Source organism: Mizuhopecten yessoensis, unplaced genomic scaffold (genome assembly GCF_002113885.1).
Source record: "Mizuhopecten yessoensis strain PY_sf001 unplaced genomic scaffold, ASM211388v2 scaffold7497, whole genome shotgun sequence".
NCBI lineage: Eukaryota > Metazoa > Mollusca > Bivalvia > Pectinida > Pectinidae > Mizuhopecten > Mizuhopecten yessoensis.
Window position 1 is genome coordinate 88143 of NW_018407077.1, and position 26174 is coordinate 114316.

The window sequence follows — 26174 nt, forward strand, 5'->3', positions numbered from 1 at the left end:
GGGGGGCTACAATTGGGCAGCAGATCAATTTTGGTCCCCTTGGAAAACGTTAGACACGGATTATTTTTCGAACAAATATAGAATAATGCACATATATTTACAATTGTTGAATACAAATATAAATTATTGCACATATGTTTACAATTATTGAAGACAAATATAAAATTTCGAACATAGATATAAAATTATTGCAACGTTTGACACGCCATATTAAATGTTTATTTAAAATTCATATGATGTGTTTATACTGTAAATGAAAAAAAAAAGCAGTAACAACACTTTTGTTTTGAGTTTTCGTTTTCCAAAAAATGTGACAATTTCCGATAATGACTAATTTACAATCTTTTGTAATGCTCATTATCATTGGGCCTATACACCGATATATAATGCTAGTCGCGCGTGTAGTGACGTCTTTTCAAGCTGGGGATTATCGTTGCTATTTCTAGACGTAAACAAAGTATCACAGATGAGAGATTACCACAAACACATAAACAGGCTTCACACACCGACATCTTAGTTTTATTAAACGTAGTAACAAAGCTAACAAAAAATTATCACAGTAAATATTGAAAAAACGAGAACAGTTTCGCGTCTGCAACGTAGGTCTACGGGATTTTGCTAGATTTTAAACGCTGGATCATAGCTTACATGCATGATTATGATCAGCAGCACAGATTGATCGTAGTAAAATAGCCATAAACTAGAACATCGCATTTTATATAGTTAAATGGTAAAAATTAATGACACTAGTACAAATCCAATACAACTCACCCCTAGTTGAACCGGATAAGCGGCTAGAACATTTCTTCGTATTTAACGCATGCGCACCAAGTTCTTAACTCATTTGTAGCCTAGAGGGGGTACGCAAATTGACGCTTGACTACGGGAAAATCGGATATGATGCAAAATTCCACGAAACCCCAGAAATACACCACATTTTCAAAACCCTCTTGGGACCGTTCTGTGAAATATATCGTAAACCAAATATACCGTTTTCTTCAAAATAGCTTGGACTACTTATGTTTGGAGTTAATTATTCAGCTTTAAGCGTTAATTCTCCAGGGTGAATTATACAGAAACTAATGGTCAAAATGCTGATGTTTGTGTGTTTGACCCCAAATATCTTCATAACTAGATTTTCCCCAGATATAACAGATATACAAGAAGGTGATCGCACTGGCTACGTTAAACAAGGAAGGTTTCAGCGGTTTTTTCGTACTCGAATTGCTGATATATGCAGAAAAATAGCTACGTTTAGCCGTGTAATCATTTCGTTCGGAGGAACGATAACAGAGTTATTTGCCCCTACTACACTTATTTTGGAGGGGTCAATTAACAAAAACGGGAATTAAATATACATTAAATGAATAAAATATTGATAGTTTTGATGATCAATGCTTAGTTTTACTCATATGATATTCAAATTATCGGTTACAAGTTTTAACTTTCATTAAACTAATTCAACAGATACTATGAAGGAGGATAAAGGAGACTTTTTTTATTGTAACTCTGAAGCTAAAGTAAAGTAAGTGAAGTAAATTTTGAGCGTCACTTATGTTGGAATGGAATTAGATCTTGTTATTTTCCAAGTTACTATGTTAGGGATCAAATGACAGGATAATGCTCCGAAGTTCAAACTGATCGACCTGATTGACCTGATCGAATGAATCTTATTTAGTCAGAGTATGGCCGATACATCTGTATCGTTACCTGTCTGTAAAGGGAAGGTTGAGCCCTTCCATTGCATATCGTAATCACAATAATAGATGACAGATTATTTCTGCTTGAAAATCACTCATGTCTCCAATACAGATTACCCTTCCTTTTTTTGAGAGAACGTTATGTATAATTACGCTTAAAAACCTGTGTGTTGGTTGTCATTCATAAACATTTCAAAATCAGGCATTAACGTGGGGAATTTAGAACATCTCTTATAAGTATACATTTTCAAATTATGTCTATTTGAGATGCTCATATGAACACGGTATTGCACTCTGAGATTGATATTTTTTGTTATCAGATGATTTTAACGATGAATTAAGAACGAGGTAATTCATTTTAGCATATCTACATGTAACATGGTTCGTTTTTTCTTTTCCGTATATCTTATCGACACATATAGCGCATGTACATTCATTGTAATCTGTTAAAGACGTTACTATTCACGGACGTCCTCACTATGTGTATGTTTATAATGTCATCACTTTTGACGTCGTGAGTATGTGAACTTTATTTACTGTGACGCAATTCCAATAAGTTAAAGCTGCCTTGCCCGGAGTTCATGAAACGATCAAAAATCTAAAACTGTCTTACTTTTGACTTAGCCAATAACTGTTAGTGTCATGGACAGTAACGTCATACGTGATTGGCTAAAATTGTCTCATGGTCCCGGGGCATAAACATGATCAAGATTAGCGAAAGTCCAAGCGTGGGATACAGTTTCCGGTGTTTTTTTTAATATCAGAACAAACAAACGTTCTTTGGATACGTATTACTGAAATAGATATATAAGCAAAGCAGTAATAACAACAGTGCTTGCAAATGTATTTGTCAACTTTTCAGAGCGATCCGTCAATTTTGCAAGACAAAATGATGAATATTTACACAATATACAATGTATAATACAGATAAACAGTCACCAGGAAACAATAAAACATCATAAAATACATAAAAAAAAAGAAAAAAAAGTAACCAATTTGATGATGTTTCGTATATCTCATCGGTTAGCTTATAAATAAGACTCATTTATTTGAAAACGCAAGGTCATTCATTTTAATAAACTTGGTAGCCCTTTATCATAGCATCAATCTAGTCATTATGGTTATTTAGAAGAGCTCTTTAAAGTTTTAAACATATTTGACCCCTGTGACCTTGAATATGTGTGAAGGTCATTTATTTGAACAAACTGATAAGTCCTTTATCCCAACATGCTACTGACAAAATATCTACGTCCTGGTCTTTTTGGGTATTGAAAATAAGTTGTTTAAAGCTGTTTTAAGACAATTGTACCCTGTTACCTTGAATATTAGTGAAGGTTACCTATTTGAACAAACTTAGTAGCCCTTTATCCCGGCATGCTACTGGCCGAATATCATCACCCTGTCCTTTTTGGTATTTAGGAGAAGTTGTTTAAATATTTTAATATATTTAACCCCTATGACCTTTGATATGTGCGAAGGTCATTTATTTGAACAAACCTTGTAGCCCTTCATCCCAGCATATTACTGGCCATCTATCATCACCCTATACGTCTTGGTTGAATACATATTTGATCCATGTGACCTGGTCAAGGTCATTCATTTGCACAAACATGGTAGCCCTTTATCCAAGCATCTCAAAGGGCAAATATTATCACCATAGGCTTCTTGGTTATTCAGAACATGGTTGTTTAATTTTTTTAAACATATTTGACCCCTGTAACCTTGAATATACGTAAAATCATTTATTTGAACAAACTTGGCAGCCCTTCATGCAAGAATGCCACTTGCCAAATATCATCATTCTAGGCCTTTTGGTTACTGAGAAGAAGTTATTTTAAGCAAAGAGTTTACGAAGGACGACGGTCGCCGCGCCATGACATAAGCTCACTTACCCTCCGGGCAGGCTATAAACTGCGAGAGACGTTTATCTACGTACAGCGAAAACAATTTTCATGATTTTTGATAAGAAAAAAATTCAATACGACATGCAAAGTAGAAATTATCTTGAGAATGTGATGCGACTTTTTAATTTACTGCTTAAGAAAATAAAGGAAACAGAACATAAACGTTCATGGAAAAAAAAATGCTGTTTTATTTCTATTTTTCAAATTTTGATTAAAATAACATACATTTTCAGTGAAAAAATCCATCTCATACAATTTGGTATTTGGTGCATGAAATTTCATTCAGAGATTATTATACTGTGACGTCATGTCGTACTCAATCGGCCTTCATCGATCATTCACTTCAAAAAGAGCAGGCATCAGTCTACGTGTACATTTATTTTTCAAAGCTAAAAATTCATAAGCTTTTGATTACTATTTGTTTCCAAACTGAACGGAATAGTAAACATTTTCAAATTATTTACAAAATTTATTTAACCACTCACAAAAGAAACAACTGATGATATCAACAACGGGTTTTTTCGGTCAAACACGAATTTTAACGCTATTTTTCACCAACGTATTTCTTGTTTACACCGCGTGCCAATTCGTAACATGTAACACAAAAACTGCTTGATTGTATCTGCCTTACCTACCTGTTATACCTCGATGACTTACAACGATTGAAGTGGGGCTGATCGGTTTTCATTCATGCCACGACCGTAATCTCCGACTAAACCGTTTAAATTGAGTATGAAATTCATTTTATGATACAATGTACTATTTTCGAGGCGATTTTCTAGATGAGTTGTTTTTATAGACGATATTGTCAGTACACATTTCTAGTGTTGTTCTCGCCAAACTTTTCATTCATTTACTAAAACCCTGATAATAATTAATGTTCACAACCAGTATACTAGTATTTTATATAGTTAATGTCACATTATTGTTCCATCTTTAACTTCTGTTTACGGCATGGTCGGACGGGAGTGACTCGCAGTCTTTACAGACACAAACAACTAAATTAACTTACATTTATATATTAATTAAGATGATTTTTGCAATAGTGAGCTTTTGAAAACAAGTTAACCAGGGTGATTAATGCTTACATAAGTATATTTCATGACCTAACCCAGGTTCCTAGGACTAGCCATGCCATATACATAACACATATTTCAGCCGGATTTGCATGGTTATCAAACAGTAATTGACATATCACGTACCGAAATTGTTTTAGAAGGTCATTATGTGTAGATATAAGATAATTTACATGTACGTACTGTACACGCAGATATCATGTAAACAAAGCATTCTTACCTTTTACCAAGTACCTGTTTATTGCCAAGTAATTGGTACATTTTTACGGTAATGCACGTTTTCTCCTCGATTACGTTACTTGCAATGTTGATGACACCAATTCAAAATAAGTATGACACCCTTATTGTTGCGGTATAAGGTTTTCAGAAAGTAATGGCATGTACAATTGTATACAAATAGTGCATTTTAATAGAAATTTGGTAAATAAACATTTTTCAAAACACGAACCTTCAATTAATTTTAAACCTAATTAATAAAGTTACACCAACAAATGTATTTAATCATGACAGATGCTGTGACACTGACCGGGTCGTCTGAGTACGCTGTCCCCGGGAGTGACTTTACTCTGACGTGTGACGTACCAGAGGAGGCCCGTTTAGTTAAGTTGTTCCGCCGTCCTGACGTGTCTACTCGAGTAAGTTTTATTGGCGTAGCTAGTAGGCGATGTAGCGGCCCGCTCGGCCTCTGTACACCAAATGTCTGTTCCTGTGTGACGTCGACTCGAAGTAGTGGTTCAGTGTTCCGGTGGGTCATACAGCCACAGACGGGAGATCATGGATCGGTGTGGTTCTGTAGACGTATCAACAATAACCTGCCTGACCAAATACTGGACAGTCCGGACTTCACACTCAATGTGGCAGGTAGGTAATTTATACTCACCATATGCGTTTACGTACATGATAGATTATGCCATTTTTTTTTAATTCAATTATTTCATGAGTCAAATTATTGTATCTTTTATTTCAAATAACAATGGTAAACAGTTCAATACGTATTACAAATATAACTGAGATATGATGCTTAAAGAATCAGCGTCTGAACAACCGAAAAGCACAGGGTCCCGATAATTAGACACTAATATGATGGGATGGGTGTTAACTAATTTGTAGAAATAAATTACTTTCAACCATTTTCAAGGTCACTGGAGTCGAATGTAAAAATCTGTAAACGAGTTATTTATCAATAGGAGGTCTAGGTTGATATCCATTCATGCATATATATGTATAACATCTGGACGAAGAAACTTTCAAGCCAATGTATACGAGTCTGATACGCACACATCTAGGTTTTTCATGTCCTGTTTGGTCTCCATATAAAGCCAAATAAATAGAAAAATCGAAGGGGTACAGAAAAGAGCTCCAAACCGCTTCCTGCATTATAAAACCTAACCTACAAAGAAAGACTAAACAAGTTGAAATTACCTACACTAGCGTATAGACGACACCGCGTGGATATAATCGAAACATTCCAGATAGTGCAGGGAATAACAAAATGTGGAACAATGTAACGGAAAGAAACAGCACCAGAGGCCACTCATTTAAGATAAACCAACAAGATTTCACATCTAAAAGAAAAAAAAAACTATTTTACAGTCAGAGTGGTGACGTTTGAATAATTTACCATCGGAGGTGGCAAACGCACGATCCTTAAGAATAGACTGGATAAATGCTGGAAAAATCAGGAAATATAATATAACTTTAGAACACCGGTTGAAAACTGACTTAAAGTTCGGTGCGATACAATGATCGAGTCCAGTGGAGAGGACTTATAGAGGTCCTGTACTGGAAACTAGCTCTGACTCTAAGTAAGTAATGTATTTATATATATATGAACAAATGACAAGATAATTTTAGTGCCTCCCTAGTGGTTTCACCTCGTTCATCAGGGGATCTGTTAACTTATGTTGACATGGCAACATCCAGACACATAATCGTATCAAAGGTTACTTGACTCAAATTAGGTGACAATTTGTGTATAGCAATATCAGCCCGGTAATATGCTTGGATGAAGTCAAGTTTGTTTGAGCGAATTCCTTTCCACACTTCCAAGAGGCAAAATATGTTATACCTTTTAGTTTGCGTCTTTTGAATAACCAGCAAGTGAGAATCATTATATTTGATCAGTTGTATGCTTGGGCGAAGAGCTACTCTATTCGTTCAGATTATTGTCCCCTTTTGCATGTCATGGGGTCAAATGTGTTTAAACAGTTTATTCGAGTTCTGTAAACCAAACCGTCTCTGTTGCATATTTATCTACATTAGCATTGTGAGACAAATGTCTCCCTTATTTCTTCAAATAAACTTTATTGACTCAATTCAAATACACTGAGATAAGAAATATCATAACATGACTTCTAAAGTTGCCTTTTGGTTGGAAATTCTCATAGGACTTAATCTTTGGGTATGTATGCATAAATACAATTGTTATGAAACATAATCAAGCCAACAAAATAATAATACTCTGCGATGGCCTGGCCCTTGTGACTTAGTTTGTTGAAATTGTAGAAATCGCGTTAGCGCTGATCAATACATTCTCTGTGTGTTCCGATATAATTTGTACACTTGTCGATTTAAATTGTTTAGGGAAAACCTGAAAGAACCATTACTAAATGTACTAAACATATATTAATAAACTAGAAAATGCATGTAAGACATAAATGCCCCCATCTCATGGACGGGATGGGACGGGACGCGACGGGACGGGACGGACATGGGCAACACGATAGGCCCCCCATTTTATGGCGGGGGCATACAAAAAAGGCAAGAGTTTCTTCGATTTCCCTAGCGCTTTCTCCTCTTATAGGTTCATCAGGGGAACGGAGCATATTACAAATGCTCAAATGAATACATTGTTTAATAGTAAAAGTTAAAATCATCTGATATCAAAAATGAATCTCAAAGCACAAAATTTAGTTCATCCTAACATATTAAACATATGGAATTTGTAAATTTAACATTATAAGGTGCTCGAAATTTCAAGCGTTCAGGCCCCGTTATAATTTTGAATTAACAAATTCCGTATGTTTCTTTTTCCATATATTTCATTGACGCATTTAATGCAAGAACATTCATGTAATCTTTTTAAGACGTCGCAATAGCTCTGTTCCGAGTTCCGTCCGGAACAAATCGGTTCTGACTTTATGCGCGGCGGAAGTCACGTGATTTTCTGCAACGTCTAGGCATGCTGACTTCCGGCGTCCGTAGCGACGTCTGCCTCTGTCATTATGCTGTCTAACAAGTTTATCAAACACAATGCCCTTAAGTTGCAAGCCAGTAGCAAACCAGATGCTGAAGGTCAGTGCCTTTCTGAGACCATTAGTGGGAAAGTGATTACTGTCATCATGCAGTCAGTCATACCTATCCAGGAATCAATCATTAATCAATAATTCAATTTGCTACAATATTTGATGTTAAATAATTATATTGTACATCAATTTCCTTTTACACAACATATGTTTGGCCTTCAAGCTAAAGGTACATGCATTTCCTGTACTTTTTTAAAGATGCACAATATTAAACAGGTGTTAACATAATCAATTATATTTTTTTTCCCCAAAGCCAACATTCTAAACAGACTTTTTGAAGCTTAGCAAGTGTATATATATATTGTACAAAATAAGAAGCTGTGAAACTTCATATGATCTATAAGATACCTGATAATCATTTCAATACAATGATTTTTTTGAATGATACCAGTACCATGAAATTAGTATGGTATGATATGTAATAATTAATCATAAATCAACTAGCTTATGAATATCATTTGAACAATACACATTTTGATTACTTGAATATGTCTGTGTCATTATTTTTGTTTCATTTAGCTGTTCTGCATTACATATATACATAATTATACAAGTATGTATTACTGCATGTACTTATCTGGCAATAACCAACTGACTGGTATACTAAGCCCATTCACTTGTATTACAGCTTCATAAGAAATGTCAACAACATTTGTTTAATTACCTTGTAATAAGCCCACCTACCTGTATGAGTCAAAGGTTAAGAACAGTGGACGAGTAGGAAACTAGAACTCAATACATGGATTTAAGATCAATAATGAGTTGAATTGTTCAACACCAAATGGATAACATTTGCATCATCCATGTACAAGTGGTAGTGAGCATCAAAACATGCATCTTGTGGTGTTGGATCTCTGAAAGTATACGAATATTTGACCTCCAACAACCCTTTTCCACAACACTTACAGCAAACCAGACCATCAGGTGAGGCACCCATGAATGGATGATCAGCATCAACAAAGAAACCATACTCCCTGACTGTTGACTTCTGTGATTAGATACATGCTGTGTAGAGTACAGTGATCGAGCAATAGGTCCATGGTCTATGCCAAACCTCAGAATGTCTGGGGCACCTGATCTTGAGGACATAACTGGAGGTGGTGGACACATAACTTCTTTTAATATATAGTTATCATAATTTTTATTGAATACAAAGTCTAACACTGAAGAAAATATGGAAGCTCTCACACGACCTGGCCTGTTAGTAAACCGGTCAAGATTATCAGCTTGACTCCTTGTTATTTCTTCAATCCTCTGCACTGTTTTCACATCAGAATGTGTTGAAATCACTTTTGACGCTAACAAATTTGTAGCATCAACATCGCCTTTCACAGTATCTGCAATTTCTGTCAAAGTTGGTGAGATAATTTCATCATCTGAACTGTCATCATCACTTGGTGGATCTAAAGTTTGAAAAAGCACACTATCACTTTTCTTACACAACAGATAAACCTCTTTCTCCACCTGCCTCTTGGACAAACACTCTGTCCTAACCATAGGATTGTAGTTTGAAGCAGTAGCAGACTTGGGAACAGGTGTTACCTTATTTACTCTGGTATCAATGTGTTCTATCTCTTATGGTGTAGTGGTTCTCCTCGGCATGTCCCAAACACAAGCAACATCTGTGCCAACCTCAGTGCTGCGGTCTTTATGTCGATCACAGAAGGCTGGCAAGGCAAACAACAATGCCACACAATAATAACATGTGCCGTCATCACTGAAAAAAATACATAAATGTTCAATGTACGGTCAAACTTCTGTAGCAGAACTGGACTGAGCGTCGGTGGCCAGACAGCTCAAATGGTTAGAGCGTCTGTCTAGTGTTCGGAGGTCCCGTGTTCGAGTCCCGGTCTGGTAATTGGCATTGCATTTTCCCTCTCCTGGTTATTTGGCGCCCAACTAAATACTCAGAGGTACTATAGGGTATCATGTGTGTCTTCGGGGTCTCAAACTCTAACTCAAAGACCCTGCTTAACTCTAATGTAAAATTCGGTTCTGACAGTAAAGTTTGTATATAACATATATTCAGTATCATTGAATACTAAGGGTATCTCGTAGTTTTTTCATGACCTGAGTGACTTCAATTTATCGAGGTTCGACTGTATTTGCATTAAATGTAAACAATATTATTGCAGGGGAACAAATACACTTCTTTTGGTTACTTATATATATTTTATTTATATATTTTTTTTAAATCGATTGGCTCATTGTCATATCACATTCGACTCTAAAGTTTGGAAACTTACGCAACACAGGTGCAACCCCCAGATTTCACATGCCCATCCCTCTGTAGGAGAAGCCACGTAGAATACGGAGTGGCACGTTGTCTGGTCTCAGGGATACACGACGCCTTGACGTACAAATGCGAGTCACTATTTGAAATGTTCCCGAGGCACACGTCATTGATATGATGGTCCATGTAGAGTTTGTTACCATTATCGTTCTTGTAATTTTCCAACCTCGATTCAGACCAACCGCATACGTTCATGAAATATATGATGATATCACAGTACTCCACATTAGGGGCAGAAGCCATATCAGACATCCAGGACTTTACCTTGCTGACGTCATCCAATACAGTTGAATCAACAGTGCGTCTCAGGACGTCCATGTCGTGGCAGTCATCACAGGTCACAACCTCTAATTCCAACTCGTTTGCTAGCTTGCACAGTCTAACTAAATCGTTTTTACGGTATAAACTGCATGATATACCCCTCTCTTGCAAATAATGGTTCAATAATGGCACCTGAAATCCTTCAAAATCCATCCCGGTAAACATATTTGTATCGCAAGTTGAAAAGTTGTGAATGTTGAGGAATGTCAGCGTAAACCGGAAGTTTATATGCCTCGATTTTCGTTTCCATGGGTACTCTTTTTTACCTCCACACAGGAGTTTCTTATAACCCGGAACAGAGCTATTGCTACACGTCCGCATCATGTGTACTTTGTTTATAACGTCATAATTTTTGACGTTTTAAGTATGTATACTCCTTTTATGACGTAAGAAATAAATTTAAATCGCCTGAATAACCCAAATATGGGCGAAAGCGCTCCATCATCGGATATGTTCTTGTTGTGTAATAAGATAAGACATAAACAAACAAAAAACGAACTAACATGCTACCAGGATAAGATCTGACTTATGGCTCCGCTAATAGGGTTTGTCGTACACGTCGTTACAGGTCATCATACTATGAACCAGTATGAGAAGTAATACGAACCGGAAGTCACGTTTTACTCCTGCTTGTTATGAATGGGCGAAAGTTGACAATTCAATTATGAAACCATAGCAATAATATTTTAGCCTACTGAAGTTTATATACGTTATAACTTTTAGGCTGAACAAAATGGCATTTGTTTTAAAATCATAATGAATGTTGTCTTCAGCCATGCCAACATGTCAATGCTGTAAAGTAAGAAGCAAGCTTTAATTAGCTCACTATCCGGCAGGTCTGGTTCCCGCTTCTTTGCAGCGTTTAAATTGAAGTCCACCAACAAGAGCATGTCTACTCTTAGTTTGTTTGAAAACACTCAAAATGTTTCTTCAATATCAACAAATATCAGAACGGTGATATCCCGTTATACATGTACTATTTATTTATCACTCGGTGTCTTCATTACTGCAGTATTACTCTGAACAATTATCTTTATGCAGTGATCGGATTTATTTATTTAAGTTAAACTACAATAAAGTGGAACTAGTCAGATGAAAGTTGTTAAGATAATGTATTTGAGGAAAAGTTATTTAATTTGCTGACATACGCTATGTGAAAAGCAGTAACGCAATTTCCATAAAGTAAACCATTTGTCAAGTCACGTTACCAGTAATGACGTCAGCTACTACTACCGATTATTCGCTCATATAACGTTGCATAATGTTTGTATGTTTAACATGATTTTATATCGGTTCATAGTATGATGACCTGTAACGACGTGTACGAAAAAAAATTGACCCCGGTATCAATAGTAATCGACTTCTGTTGACATTAGCTATTTTGCGGACGTAACAGTCAGAACAAACCGACAACACTTAATAGCGTTAATCTGTTGACAATCGTAATGCTCTGAAACGTAAAACTGCTAAAATTAGTGCGTCTAAAGTAATAGACAGGTGAAGAAACTGTGTTTGTCAAACGATTAAAAGTGTTCCTGCTTTTAACCTAAGTTTGCAATAAGAAAAGGTAAAGAAATAGGCATTATGTTAATCAAGTCGTGGCCCGGTCACTTTTGAAACATCTCTGTTTTAACTTAGCTTAATTTATATCATTTTGATATGAGCTGACGCTTTGCTTTTTACCCGTGACCTTTATGTTTTAAAAAAAGCAAAAGGCTGAAATCTGTATCTCAAATTGCAGATGGTCCTGGAGCAACCGCAGCTTTGTCCCCACCTGACACTGCCTACACCAGGAACGAGGGAGACACATTACCGGACATAACATGTACAGCTGACTGTAGACCTGACTGTACCTTCATCTGGACAAAACCTGACAACACCAATTTTTCTGCCTCGGCTGTGTTGTCACTTGGACAACTGGACAGATCAGAAAACGGGACTTACCGGTATACAGCTGGGAATGAAGTCGGGGAGTCTTTTATAACGACCGGTGTGGCTGTACAATGTAAGTCAGACATGCTTATATTGTAGCTCAATGAGATAGGAAGTCAATTTGTCCTTCTTCTTTGGCCAATTAATTCTAAGGTGTTGAATATTTTTCAATACAAACAAGTGAAAACAAAGACGGCGCGTCGCGTACTACACACAGGTAAGAATATAACGAAGATACTTTTTGCGACAACTCTTCATTGTTTCATAATTTACGGTCATATACTGCAATACTATGCATAGCCACTACGATCTCCTTCACTCTCTCTATTCAGATGATAGACAGACTTAATAATGCAACTTCTTTATCAGCTCTGTGAACATGCACATTTTGAGATTGTCAGGGTCATGTGATGCGTGCCGTCCTACTGTAGCTTCATGCAATAACCTATTCATAACTTGTGCCCATTCTTACTAGTCTACAATTAACACGCTCCTTTTTGATTTACGTATTACCTGCATTACAGTGTATGTTGTGAGATCCAATTAAATACGACGGTCGGTTAAAATCATAGGTGTAAACACAACATTGATGTTCTTTATTCGAAAGGGAAGCCATACACTTAAGCCTGAATTAACTACGTCCAATGTATCTACAAGCTGACAGAGAATCTCGCACAAATTTGACACAGTTTGCACACCTAAATATCCTTCCTGTGAACTATTTAAGAGCTGAGCTAATTGCCTATATGTCTTCCTAGTGATAACACACTAGCAAAAGGGTTTGTTTTGTATTCCACTTTGTTTAAAAGTTGTTAAAGTTTGAAATCAACCTCAAACTAATTTACCTGTATTTATGTTACATGTGTTTTACCTAAGGTAAGTTATCAGGACACACAAACTGGAGATGTTCACAAAGTAAAAATTGAATATGTATTATATACACTATTCGGATTTCTATGAAATTTCAAAATTCTAGTTTCATTTTTAGTTGGTAGGCGTAGCCCATCACCTTGTGATGTCATACAAGGTAAAAGGTCTTGTGTACAATATAACTGAAAAAGTTTGTGGCAGAGTTTGAGTCAGGTTAAGACGGAATCATGTAGATTTTGATGGTTGAGTGATAAACTGTAGATTTTAATCAATTTTAAACCCTGCCTGCACATGTGGTCTCTTGAACAGGTTTAACAGTTCGAGGAAGGGCCTGATGTAGCCTTTGGCTTCATTATCTACTATTAAGGAGGCATTTTAGATTAGCTGTCCCAAATGCAAAACATGTGACACCTCATTAGATAGCCGTCCTCGCATGAACTTAGCAGTTTCGGGTACGTTTAATCCCAAGCATTTAAGTAAACACTACCAGGTATCAAATTCAAAGAGAATCTGTAAGAAAACAAGTATAGCAAGCTGAAAGTTCTAAATAAAGTACATTTTACTACCATACTAACAATCACTCACATTTCGCAGGTATATTTTGCTTTGAAAAAGAGAAAAAAAAACACCAATACCTACCAAGCGAAAAACAGCTGAACCTCGCTATCATTCTGAAAACGTCATTATTGTGTCATCACTGTATAGAGTGTACAAAGAGTAGCGTCACCAATTACGTCCCACATTTCATACGCCCTTGAGAATGGCGCAGTGCTATGAGCTCAACTGTGCGGTAGGAAAGTATTGGAGAAAATTCAATCCTGTGCGATACAGACAAAGAAATATTAAGCTTTAGGTACGACTAAACTTAAATCAACATACATGTATATCTGGGTCGACTTTTTCTCTGTCTACGTTTAACAGGCATGATGTTTTGTTTTAACCATTTGTTAGATATGTTTGTGTAATTTTTATACGCTTAAAAAATTAACCGAAGCAAGCCTCATAACAAATTAAAAGAGCGTCTTCGTTCACCTATTTTGAGAAAGAAAGGTGAACAGCGACATGGTTATATGGTCGTTCATTATTTGGACAATAATTTGTGAAAAATCTCAACAAAGCCAAAAGGATCTGTACTGAGGATGAAAGTCTGCGAATGATTGAGTTCCCTAAAGGTAGTGTCTTTGGTTGCAAGTTTTTTTTAGCATATTGTAGTAATTCCAGTTTGAACACATATTGTCCCTTTTCTGACTGAATCGTTTTTGTTTTCATTTGAAGCAGAATGTACTGATACACTTATCAAAACGTAACCAGGTCCTTCAATTTCACATTCAGATGTGAGGGGTGCCATGGAGAAAGGTCATTGTGGCAAACAATAATATTTTTATGTATTCATGCATTTGTTTTCTATGGATCAAGCAGTTTCTGAAAACGTATAGCATTATAAGTATTACATGTTAACTGTACGAGAATCTTAAAAAGAAAAGGTATACTATTTTCAAATAACGTATTTTACACTGTACAAAGTGACGTTGAAAACTACGACGTTTGAGCGCAATGTCATCGCACATCAATGTGTCCGTACGTTTCTATGCAGCATTTGCCATACGTCATGTATGACTCCTCTGTCGGTGCTGGGCATGGCCTGTCTTGGTTCGCCTCTGAGGCAAACTGGCTCACATTTTGGCATAGTTTCTCTGGCGCTCATGTGGCATTCTTGCAGGCTGTAAAACGGATGGTAGCTCACTAGGGGAATGTTTCCTTAGGATTTCAGGTTGGAGTGCTTCTCCTCAGCTCCTCCTGTTTTTTCCTTCTTAAACACCTTTTTAGGATGGTGCCGACATACTCTACCACACTGCGATATATAATTTACAGCTACGACACATTACTGAAACGGTTTTTTTATTTATTTTTTAGAACAAAACAAAGAGTGTGTACCAATAGCCTTCTGGAAATTGTGGTACTTTCAAATGTTATTCATTGTCTGGAGCAGGTATTGAGAAATACCTCCAATGCCAATGGTCTATTCAAAATACAGCTGATGACTGGTAGGTGGGGCTCCCACTTCAATTCCTTTTATCATTTTAACTTATGTGCGTACATAAAAATGAACAATACATGTAACTGTATAAATACTTATGTATTATAACTACTGATAGCAGTAGTGGATCTTATTGCATACCACCAAGTAGAGTGACGGGGTCTCCTATCAAAATGGCAGATACATGTCACAAGAAAATATAATTTTGAGAATGATTTACGAGTGTATAGTGTATAAAATAAAAGTTAATTTGAAACCAAATATGTCACATTGGTGTACAGGATGAGAGCGTAATGATACCTTTCATTAGAAAAGCATGCACATTGTTACAACATATAATATATGAATAGTTACAATGGAAGTCTATAGTTTATATTTCTTTAAAAACGTACCATATACATTATTTCTAATGTGTATTGAAATATATCAAAAAGTGTACCGTTCTGAGGCATTATTTGCCTACTCCGTTCAACAACAGTTAAACTATTTGTTTTTACAATATCTATATAAAGAGTTAAACAGATTCGTCACTCATGTGTGGCTTGAAGTAATTACCAAAACCCAGACAGAAACAAATATTGCTTCGTATTCTATGCATTTTAAGAAAAACAAACAGGTTCCTTAATCTACGTGAAATTCAAACTCGAAATAGAATAGAAATGTTGCCTGGCTGGATGTAGCTGTTGATATTCAATTCAACTATGCTTCAAAGCATTGGTTTTTCGTTTATTAACACAATACACAATATTCATACACAGAAACTGGATTAGTTTGAATATATGCTGAAATTGGATAGTAAATAGTGTGTCACAAGTTAATTCAACACAAGTTTCTCCCCTGAATATATATTTTTGTTAAAAAAACTGCTAAACAAATGTTCCTGTTAATTAAACTGAAGAATTCAGAATTTTCATCGAAACACTAATATCGCATATGATACACATACATTTTTACCTTATTAACTTCGTCAGTTTTCCGACCAGGTTACTAGCCCAAGGTAAAAAACGCAACACCGGGGACAAAAAGAAACGTGCCGGTACACAATACTACCTGTGTTAGGATCGGTTATAAATGTCCTTTAACCACGACATTAACAGGTAACACCTCTGGGGTAATTAGTTTACCTGCTAATTTACAGGTAGGTATCGTACATGCCCTTTAGCTCTAGTATAAAAAGGTAAGAACTACAGGTAATTAACATACCTTTTAATTCACAGTAAGATTTGTATGTGTACGAACTGTGTGTACTATCTCCCAGCTAAAAGGATAGTGTACATAGAATGCACATGTAGTTGATGCAGGCACGGAATTATATTTCCGTGATTCAAACTTGAATGGATAACTTCTCTTGCGGAGAATTTATGTCTATATTTGTCGATTAATTATTTTACCCCTACGACATATATTTGTTGCTGTCATTACTTACACTGTTTTGCAAATAATATATAAATATGTAAAGGGGGGCGTGTCAGAATGGGTACACGTTATTAACAGGATATCATACAAGTCGTTCCACTGTGACGTCACATATCACTTGAACTTGTACTGGGTTCAAAATATGCATATTTACTAGGCTGATATAGATTGGGCGTCAACTGGCCTGTCTATCATCAGAGTCACTTCACATATCATTGCATTAAATGCCCGTAAAATATGAAATTATAAAAAATCGTATACACTGATATTTTTGCATCACACCAAAAGACTTCAATATAAAACGAATCTTTTTAAGTTCTGTGCATCAGTAATAACTCATAAATATGTATTTTGTAACAATATTTTTTCATCTGGAGAATGAATGCCAAAGATATCTAAATAGTATAAACAATAGAATTATCTTGATATTACAACTATATATACAAGTGATTATTAGTTTGTCTTTTCCATTCATTAAACAAATAATATAGGAATACTGCATTGTGCTATACATATAACTATAAAGAAGGGAAGCAAGGAAAGATATCATTGTCGGACTCCCCATGCAAACATTTCATTTGAATACATTTGATTCCTGTGAGTTTAAAGGAGGAAGGTCAATATCACAAATGTTTACCAAACTAATATCCATTTACATGAACAACTTACTTAACATAAACATAAAGACCAAATTACTTTTGATTATGAAAAAAACTCAATTTAAAGGAAAGTGGATAGAAAGCTGTGGGTATTTTGTTTTTAAATCAAAGGTGTCAACTGACAACTTTACTGGTTTTTCTAGGAGGAAATGTATTACCGCACCTTTAATACCAACACATATGAAAGAGAATGAGGTATCATATGTCATAAAATGAATTCTAAAACTGATTATTCCTGATTTAATATTCCTATTCCTATACCTTTTGTTATCACATACCTATGTAATCTTACAATATTCATACAACAATTTTCTGTTGATGTTTTCTGTCGGTTTGTTTCACGCATGTGTGCTACAAGATGTTGTGCAGAAAGATGGGGCCCAAAAGTGGAATTAGAGGTTTAACTCTTTAAAATCCTTTTCCTTAAGTATGATTGGGGTTATTTTTTACCTAATTCGGTGCAGAGTATCCTTTTGCAAGGGTTGGTCAACTTGTTTTAACTTGTGTAGACGCCCTGGAAGCAAAGGGGGAGGGTCAAGAAGGAGGGACATGGTAAAACGTGTTTAAAATCCTTTTCCATCGGTTGATTTGGAGGGTTTTAATCAAATTTTGTGAAGAGCAACCTTGGACAAAGGGATCTAAAGGTTGTTAAAATAGATTGCTGCTTTTACGGGGCAGAATAGAGGGCTCAAGTGGGGAAATTGAGGTTCATCCATCCCAATTCATCGGGACAGAAACAAGGGTCCTTATATTTCGAAAAAGTTGCAGTACTTCATGTAGTGAGAATAACTATCGATGGCTGCTTTTGATCCAAGTGAGCGAAACAGGCTCGGCTCTCTAGGCATCTTGCTAAATAGAATTATAAAAGTGTTGACGGTTATAGAAATGAAAGCGTACAAGTTTTCCTTTACATTTAAAAGATAGAACGGGAAAAGATATGAATAAATATGGTGTTTAGATTTGCTCTTTTTTTCTGAGCATGCTGTGACCTATTTAATGATTGTTCCTTATTTCTACATGAATATATAATTATCTGTTGACTAACGAAAGTAAAACATTGTACATTATAAAACATGTAGTTTGTGTGCCTCCTTCATCTGTGAATATTTTAGACGGTCCTGGGACCTCTACAAGTCTGTCCCCGTCGGTTACTTCTTACACCAGGACTGACGGGGACACGTTACCGGACATCACCTGTATAACTGACTGTAGACCTGGCTGTACCATTGTATGGACAAAACCTGACAACACAAACTTGACTGCCTCACCTGTGTTGTCACTGGGACAACTGGACAGATCAGAACAGGGGATGTACCGGTGTACTGCTTGGAATGTTATCGGGACGTCAAGTATCACTACCAGTGTAAACGTACACTGTAAGTATATTTTATATCAAACAGTTTTACCTGCTCTGGAAATCATACGCTTGAAATCTCTCTCACAACACATTGTTGCATTTACGATTCACTGATATCCGGTTTTAACAAACTAGTTATAAAATAATAATTCCAAAGTATATGAAGTATTATGCACTAGGAAATAAGAAAAAATCCTGCTGGAGTCACCCTTGTATACTATGTGCTGTCTGATGGTTGTCCTTTACCTTAACACCCCTGCTGGTGGGGGATCAGGGAAAAATACAGCTGCTGTTATCGTAAAGGAGGCGACTAATGAAAGAAACTCCTGCAGAATTGGGGATTAGTTTTGGTGTCCTCTATTTGTAAATTATAAATGATACAATGTCATTGACTGTTAAAATAAAAACAAAATGTTTGTCGTAGATGGCCCTACTACATCCATAGTCATGTCCCCACCAGACACTACATACACCAGGACTGAGGGGGACACGTTACCGGACATCACCTGCACAGCTGACTGTGGACCTGGCTGTACCTTTGTCTGGACAAAACCTGACAACACCAACTTTACTGTTTCACCTGTGTTGTCACTTGGACAACTAGACAAAACAGAACACGGGACGTACCGGTGTACTGCGTGGAATGCTATGGGGACGTCAAGTATCACTACCTGTGTAAACGTACAATGTAAGTATATTTTAAACAGGGCAGAAAACGGGATCTCCATTTGTATTGGTAAGAATGTTTTCGGCGAGTCATCTAAATAAACTAATGTTACTGTTATGTGTAAGTATTTGAGTACATTTCAAATAATATCTTCACAAATGTAGACAGAAACTGTATCATTTGTATTTGCTCACCTGGTCCGAAAGACCGAGGTGAGCTTATGGCATACCGCAGCGTCCGTCGTCCGTCCGTCAACGTTTGCTTTAAAACGTTACCTGTCTTGAACAGCTTTATTTATTTTGACCAAATTTGACGTGGAGCATCCTTGGGCAGAGGAGACTGAATTTTGTATAAATTGAGGGTGTGGCCCCTATGGGAGCTGGGAGACAGGGCCTAATATGTAAATGTGAGGTTTAAACCTTTTTAAAAAAGCATTCTTCTTCTGTACCATTGGAGGGATTTTATTAACTTTGACACGGAGCATCCTTGGGCAAAGGAGACGGGGTGAAATAGCGGAATTTGAGGTTAAACCTTTGAAATCCTTCTTCTTCTGTTCTTTCGGTGGAATTGTATCCAAAGTTTGCCTGACTCCTTGGACAAAAGGGATTTATTTCGTTTAAATAGAGGGTGGCCCTCCTTAGTGCTGAGGGGCGGTTTCCAAAAGGTGAATTTAGGTTTAAACCATTAATATCCGTCTTTTTCTGTACCACTGGAGGGGTTTATCCAAATTTGACAAGGAGCATCCTTGGGCAAAGTAGACTCAATTTGATATAAACGGATGGTGTTGCCCCTAGGGGTTTTCGAGGAGCGGGGCCCAAGAGGGGACTTTGAGATCCTATTTCGTATGTACGATTGGAGAGTTTTTATCTAAATTTGGGACTAAATTTTGTATCGAGAGAGGGTGTGGCCCCTCTTGATGTGGAGGGATTAAGCCCAATGAGGTTAATTTTCGGTTCAACTCTTCAAAATGTTTTGTATCACTGCAAGGATTTTTATCTAAATTTGGCCTAGAGCATCCTTTGTCACAGGAGATTCAATTTTGTTTATAAATGGAGTGTGTTGTCCCTTTGGGTGCAGAAAATTGGGACCCTAGATGGAAGTACTTTACCATTTGGATTATTTTAAGCAGATTTGGTTCGGAGCATCATTTGGAGAAGAAGACTTTTTTTTTTATAAACGGAGGGTGTTACCCCTCTGGGTGCAAAAATATGGGGCCCAAAAGTGAAATTAGAGGTTTAACTCTTTAACATTCTTTTCCTTAAGTATGATTGGAGTTATTTTAACCTAATCCGTCCAGAGCATCCTTTTGCAAAAGTTTGTCAATTTGTTTAAACATAGTGTAGTCACTCTGGAAGCAAAGGGGGAGGGTCTAGAAGGGGGAACATGGTAATACATGTTTAAAATCCTTTTCCTTCGGTTGATTTGGAGGGTTTTAATCAAATTTTGTTTAGGGCAACCTTGGGCAAAGGGGAGTAAAGGTTGTTTAAATAAACAGTTGCTTTAAGGGGGCAGAGGAGAGAGCTTAAGTCGGAAAAACGGGTCCCAATATTTGGAAATAGATGCAGTATTTCATGTAGAGAAAATAACTATCCATGGCTGCTTTTGATCCAAGTGAGCGAAACAGACTCTCTAGACATCTTGCTTAATATAATTATAAACTATAAATAGCCTAGTGTTGACAGTTCTACAAATGAAAGCGTACAATTTGTCCTATACATTTATAAGATAGTACGGGAAGAGATATGAATAAAGATGGTGTTTAGATTTGCTGTGTTATTTTACTGAGCATGCTGTGACCTATTTAATGTTTGTTACTTATTTCTACATGAATATACAATTACCTGTTGACTAACGAAAGTAAAACATTGTACATTATAAAAATATAGTTTGTGTGCCTCCTTCATCTGTGAATATTTTAGACGGTCCTGGGACCTCTACAAGTCTGTCCCCGTCGGTTACTTCTTACACCAGGACTGACGGGGACACGTTACCGGACATCACCTGTATAACTGACTGTAGACCTGGCTGTACCATTGTATGGACAAAACCTGACAACACAAACTTGACTGCCTCACCTGTGTTGTCACTGGGACAACTGGACAGATCAGAACAGGGGATGTACCGGTGTACTGCTTGGAATGTTATCGGGACGTCAAGTATCACTACCAGTGTAAACGTACACTGTAAGTATATTTTATATCAAACAGTTTTACCTGCTCTGGAAATCATACGCTTGAAATCTCTCTCACAACACATTGTTGCATTTACGATTCACTGATATCCGGTTTTAACAAACTAGTTATAAAATAATAATTCCAAAGTATATGAAGTATTATGCACTAGGAAATAAGAAAAAATCCTGCTGGAGTCACCCTTGTATACTATGTGCTGTCTGATGGTTGTCCTTTACCTTAACACCCCTGCTGGTGGGGGATCAGGGAAAAATACAGCTGCTGTTATCGTAAAGGAGGCGACTAATGAAAGAAACTCCTGCAGAATTGGGGATTAGTTTTGGTGTCCTCTATTTGTAAATTATAAATGATACAATGTCATTGACTGTTAAAATAAAAACAAAATGTTTGTCGTAGATGGCCCTACTACATCCATAGTCATGTCCCCACCAGACACTACATACACCAGGACTGAGGGGGACACGTTACCGGACATCACCTGCACAGCTGACTGTGGACCTGGCTGTACCTTTGTCTGGACAAAACCTGACAACACCAACTTTACTGTTTCACCTGTGTTGTCACTTGGACAACTAGACAAAACAGAACACGGGACGTACCGGTGTACTGCGTGGAATGCTATGGGGACGTCAAGTATCACTACCTGTGTAAACGTACAATGTAAGTATATTTTAAACAGGGCAGAAAACGGGATCTCCATTTGTATTGGTAAGAATGTTTTCGGCGAGTCATCTAAATAAACTAATGTTACTGTTATGTGTAAGTATTTGAGTACATTTCAAATAATATCTTCACAAATGTAGACAGAAACTGTATCATTTGTATTTGCTCACCTGGTCCGAAAGACCGAGGTGAGCTTATGGCATACCGCAGCGTCCGTCGTCCGTCCGTCAACGTTTGCTTTAAAACGTTACCTGTCTTGAACAGCTTTATTTATTTTGACCAAATTTGACGTGGAGCATCCTTGGGCAGAGGAGACTGAATTTTGTATAAATTGAGGGTGTGGCCCCTATGGGAGCTGGGAGACAGGGCCTAATATGTAAATGTGAGGTTTAAACCTTTTTAAAAAAGCATTCTTCTTCTGTACCATTGGAGGGATTTTATTAACTTTGACACGGAGCATCCTTGGGCAAAGGAGACGGGGTGAAATAGCGGAATTTGAGGTTAAACCTTTGAAATCCTTCTTCTTCTGTTCTTTCGGTGGAATTGTATCCAAAGTTTGCCTGACTCCTTGGACAAAAGGGATTTATTTCGTTTAAATAGAGGGTGGCCCTCCTTAGTGCTGAGGGGCGGTTTCCAAAAGGTGAATTTAGGTTTAAACCATTAATATCCGTCTTTTTCTGTACCACTGGAGGGGTTTATCCAAATTTGACAAGGAGCATCCTTGGGCAAAGTAGACTCAATTTGATATAAACGGATGGTGTTGCCCCTAGGGGTTTTCGAGGAGCGGGGCCCAAGAGGGGACTTTGAGATCCTATTTCGTATGTACGATTGGAGAGTTTTTATCTAAATTTGGGACTAAATTTTGTATCGAGAGAGGGTGTGGCCCCTCTTGATGTGGAGGGATTAAGCCCAATGAGGTTAATTTTCGGTTCAACTCTTCAAAATGTTTTGTATCACTGCAAGGATTTTTATCTAAATTTGGCCTAGAGCATCCTTTGTCACAGGAGATTCAATTTTGTTTATAAATGGAGTGTGTTGTCCCTTTGGGTGCAGAAAATTGGGACCCTAGATGGAAGTACTTTACCATTTGGATTATTTTAAGCAGATTTGGTTCGGAGCATCATTTGGAGAAGAAGACTTTTTTTTTTATAAACGGAGGGTGTTACCCCTCTGGGTGCAAAAATATGGGGCCCAAAAGTGAAATTAGAGGTTTAACTCTTTAACATTCTTTTCCTTAAGTATGATTGGAGTTATTTTAACCTAATCCGTCCAGAGCATCCTTTTGCAAAAGTTTGTCAATTTGTTTAAACATAGTGTAGTCACTCTGGAAGCAAAGGGGGAGGGTCTAGAAGGGGGAACATGGTAATACATGTTTAAAATCCTTTTCCTTCGGTTGATTTGGAGGGTTTTAATCAAATTTTGTTTAGGGCAACCTTGGGCAAAGGGGAGTAAAGGTTGTTTAAATAAACAGTTGCTTTAAGGGGGCAGAGGAGAGAGCTTAAGTCGGAAAAACGGGTCCCAATATTTGGAAATAGATGCAGTATTTCATGTAGAGAAAATAACTATCCATGGCTGCTTTTGATCCAAGTGAGCGAAACAGACTCTCTAGACATCTTGCTTAATATAATTATAAACTATAAATAGCCTAGTGTTGACAGTTCTACAAATGAAAGCGTACAATTTGTCCTATACATTTATAAGATAGTACGGGAAGAGATATGAATAAAGATGGTGTTTAGATTTGCTGTGTTATTTTACTGAGCATGCTGTGACCTATTTAATGTTTGTTACTTATTTCTACATGAATATACAATTACCTGTTGACTAACGAAAGTAAAACATTGTACATTATAAAAATATAGTTTGTGTGCCTCCTTCATCTGTGAATATTTTAGACGGTCCTGGGACCTCTACAAGTCTGTCCCCGTCGGTTACTTCTTACACCAGGACTGACGGGGACACGTTACCGGACATCACCTGTATAACTGACTGTAGACCTGGCTGTACCATTGTATGGACAAAACCTGACAACACAAACTTGACTGCCTCACCTGTGTTGTCACTGGGACAACTGGACAGATCAGAACAGGGGATGTACCGGTGTACTGCTTGGAATGTTATCGGGACGTCAAATATCACTACCAGTGTAAACGTACAATGTAAGTATATTTTATATCAAACAGTTTTACTGCCCTGGTAATCATACGCTTGAAATCTCTCTCACAACACATTGTTGCATTTACGAATCACTGATATCCGGTTTTAGCAAACTAGGTATAAATAAGCATTTCAAAGTATATGAAGTGTTATGGCCTAGGAAATAAGAAAAAATCCTGCTGGAGTCACCCTTGTAGACTATGTGCTGTCTGATGGTTGTTCTTTGCCTTAACACCCCTGCAGGTGGGGGAGGGGGATGGGGATATACCTGCTGTTATCGTAGAAGGCAACTAATTATAGAAGCTCCTGCGGAATTGGGGATTAACTTTGGTGTCCTCTAAGTAGGGACCAAAATAAGTTTGCTGCGCCCATTGCAATGTCTAGGAACTTTATCTTTCTTTGTACTTATTTATGATAGTTTAATGCCATATCATTATCCTTTGTCTTATATTTGTAAATTATAAATAATACAATGTCATTGACTGTTAAAATAACAATAAAATGTTTGCCGTAGATGGCCCTAGTACATCCATAGTCATGTCCCCACCGGACACTACCTACACCAGGACTGAGGGGGACACGTTACCGGACATCACCTGTATAGCTGACTGTAGACCTGGCTGTACCTTTGTCTGGACAAAACCTGAAAACACAAACTTGACTGCCTCACCTGTGTTGTCACTTGGACAACTGGACAGATCAGAACAGGGGATGTACCGGTGTACTACTTGGAATGTTATCGGGACGTCAAGTATCACTACCAGTGTAAACGTACAATGTAAGTATATTTTATATCACACAGTTTTACCTGCTCTTGAAATCATACGCTTGAAATCTCTCTAACACCACATTGTTGCATTTAAGATTCACTGATGTCCGGTTTTAACAAACAATGTATTAAATAATCATTCCAAAGTATATGAAGTGTTATGCACTAGGAAATAAGAAAAATTCCTGCTGGAGTCACCCTTGTAGACTATGTGCTGTCTGATGGTTGTCCTTTACCTTAACACTCCTGTAGGTGGGGGATCGGGGAACATACACCTGCTGTTATCGTAGGAGGCCACTAATGATATAATCTTCTTCAGAATTAGGGATTAGCTTTAGTGTCTTTTATTCGGGAACCAATATTATTCTGCTGCGACCATTGCAATATCTGGGATTTTTATCTTTCTTTCTACCTCTAACTACCTTTTATTTCCTAGCGCATTGCTTGGCAATACCTCACATTTTGTTCGAGTGTTGAGCGTTCGTCAAGGTAAGGAAAGCTATGTGTTCTGTTCCCAGTGTGGGACATACCAAAGTCCTTAAAAATGGTAGTTGTTATTTTCTGCTTAACGTTCAGCTCTAAGGGGTATGACAACAACTGATTCACCCGTTGTAAGTTTAATGTTGCCGGGGTGAATGCTGTGCTTGGTTCCATCGGCATGGCATATCAGTGCGATAGCAAACTTTTACAAGGAGACAAGTACACCAAGATGCCCTGGTTCCAGCATGCAAACACTGAAGCACGCATACATTACACGTATGGAGTCACGTTCTCACATGACCTTAGCTGTAAATAGTACGTTTAACAGAATATAATCAAACCTTTACCTTAAGCTGTCAGAATCAGTCAGAATCA

At 37.2% G+C, this 26174-nt stretch overlaps 1 protein-coding gene across 1 annotated transcript; it reads left to right on the forward strand.

Annotated features, from left to right (window-relative positions):
* Window positions 1–5183: 5183 nt before the first annotated feature.
* LOC110453771 (intercellular adhesion molecule 5-like) lies at window positions 5184–25609 on the forward strand. The gene is made up of 9 exons (XM_021502906.1): window positions 5184–5541; window positions 12341–12604; window positions 18627–18890; window positions 19296–19559; window positions 21458–21721; window positions 22127–22390; window positions 24289–24552; window positions 25065–25328; window positions 25572–25609. The coding sequence occupies exons 1-9, from the start codon at window positions 5184–5186 to the stop codon at window positions 25607–25609; spliced, it is 2244 nt and encodes a 747-aa protein (XP_021358581.1).
* The last annotated feature ends 565 nt before the right edge of the window (window positions 25610–26174 follow it).

Excerpts from the sequence above, each read along its gene's own strand:
- LOC110453771 (XM_021502906.1), top strand. The coding sequence starts at position 5,184 with ATGACAGATGCTGTGACACTGACCGGGTCGTCTGAGTACGCTGTCCCC. Across the intron at positions 22,391-24,288 it reads TACCTGTGTAAACGTACAAT|ACGGTCCTGGGACCTCTACA; the intron begins GTAAGTATATTT and ends TGAATATTTTAG. Across the intron at positions 25,329-25,571 it reads TACCAGTGTAAACGTACAAT|GTGGGGGATCGGGGAACATA; the intron begins GTAAGTATATTT and ends ACACTCCTGTAG.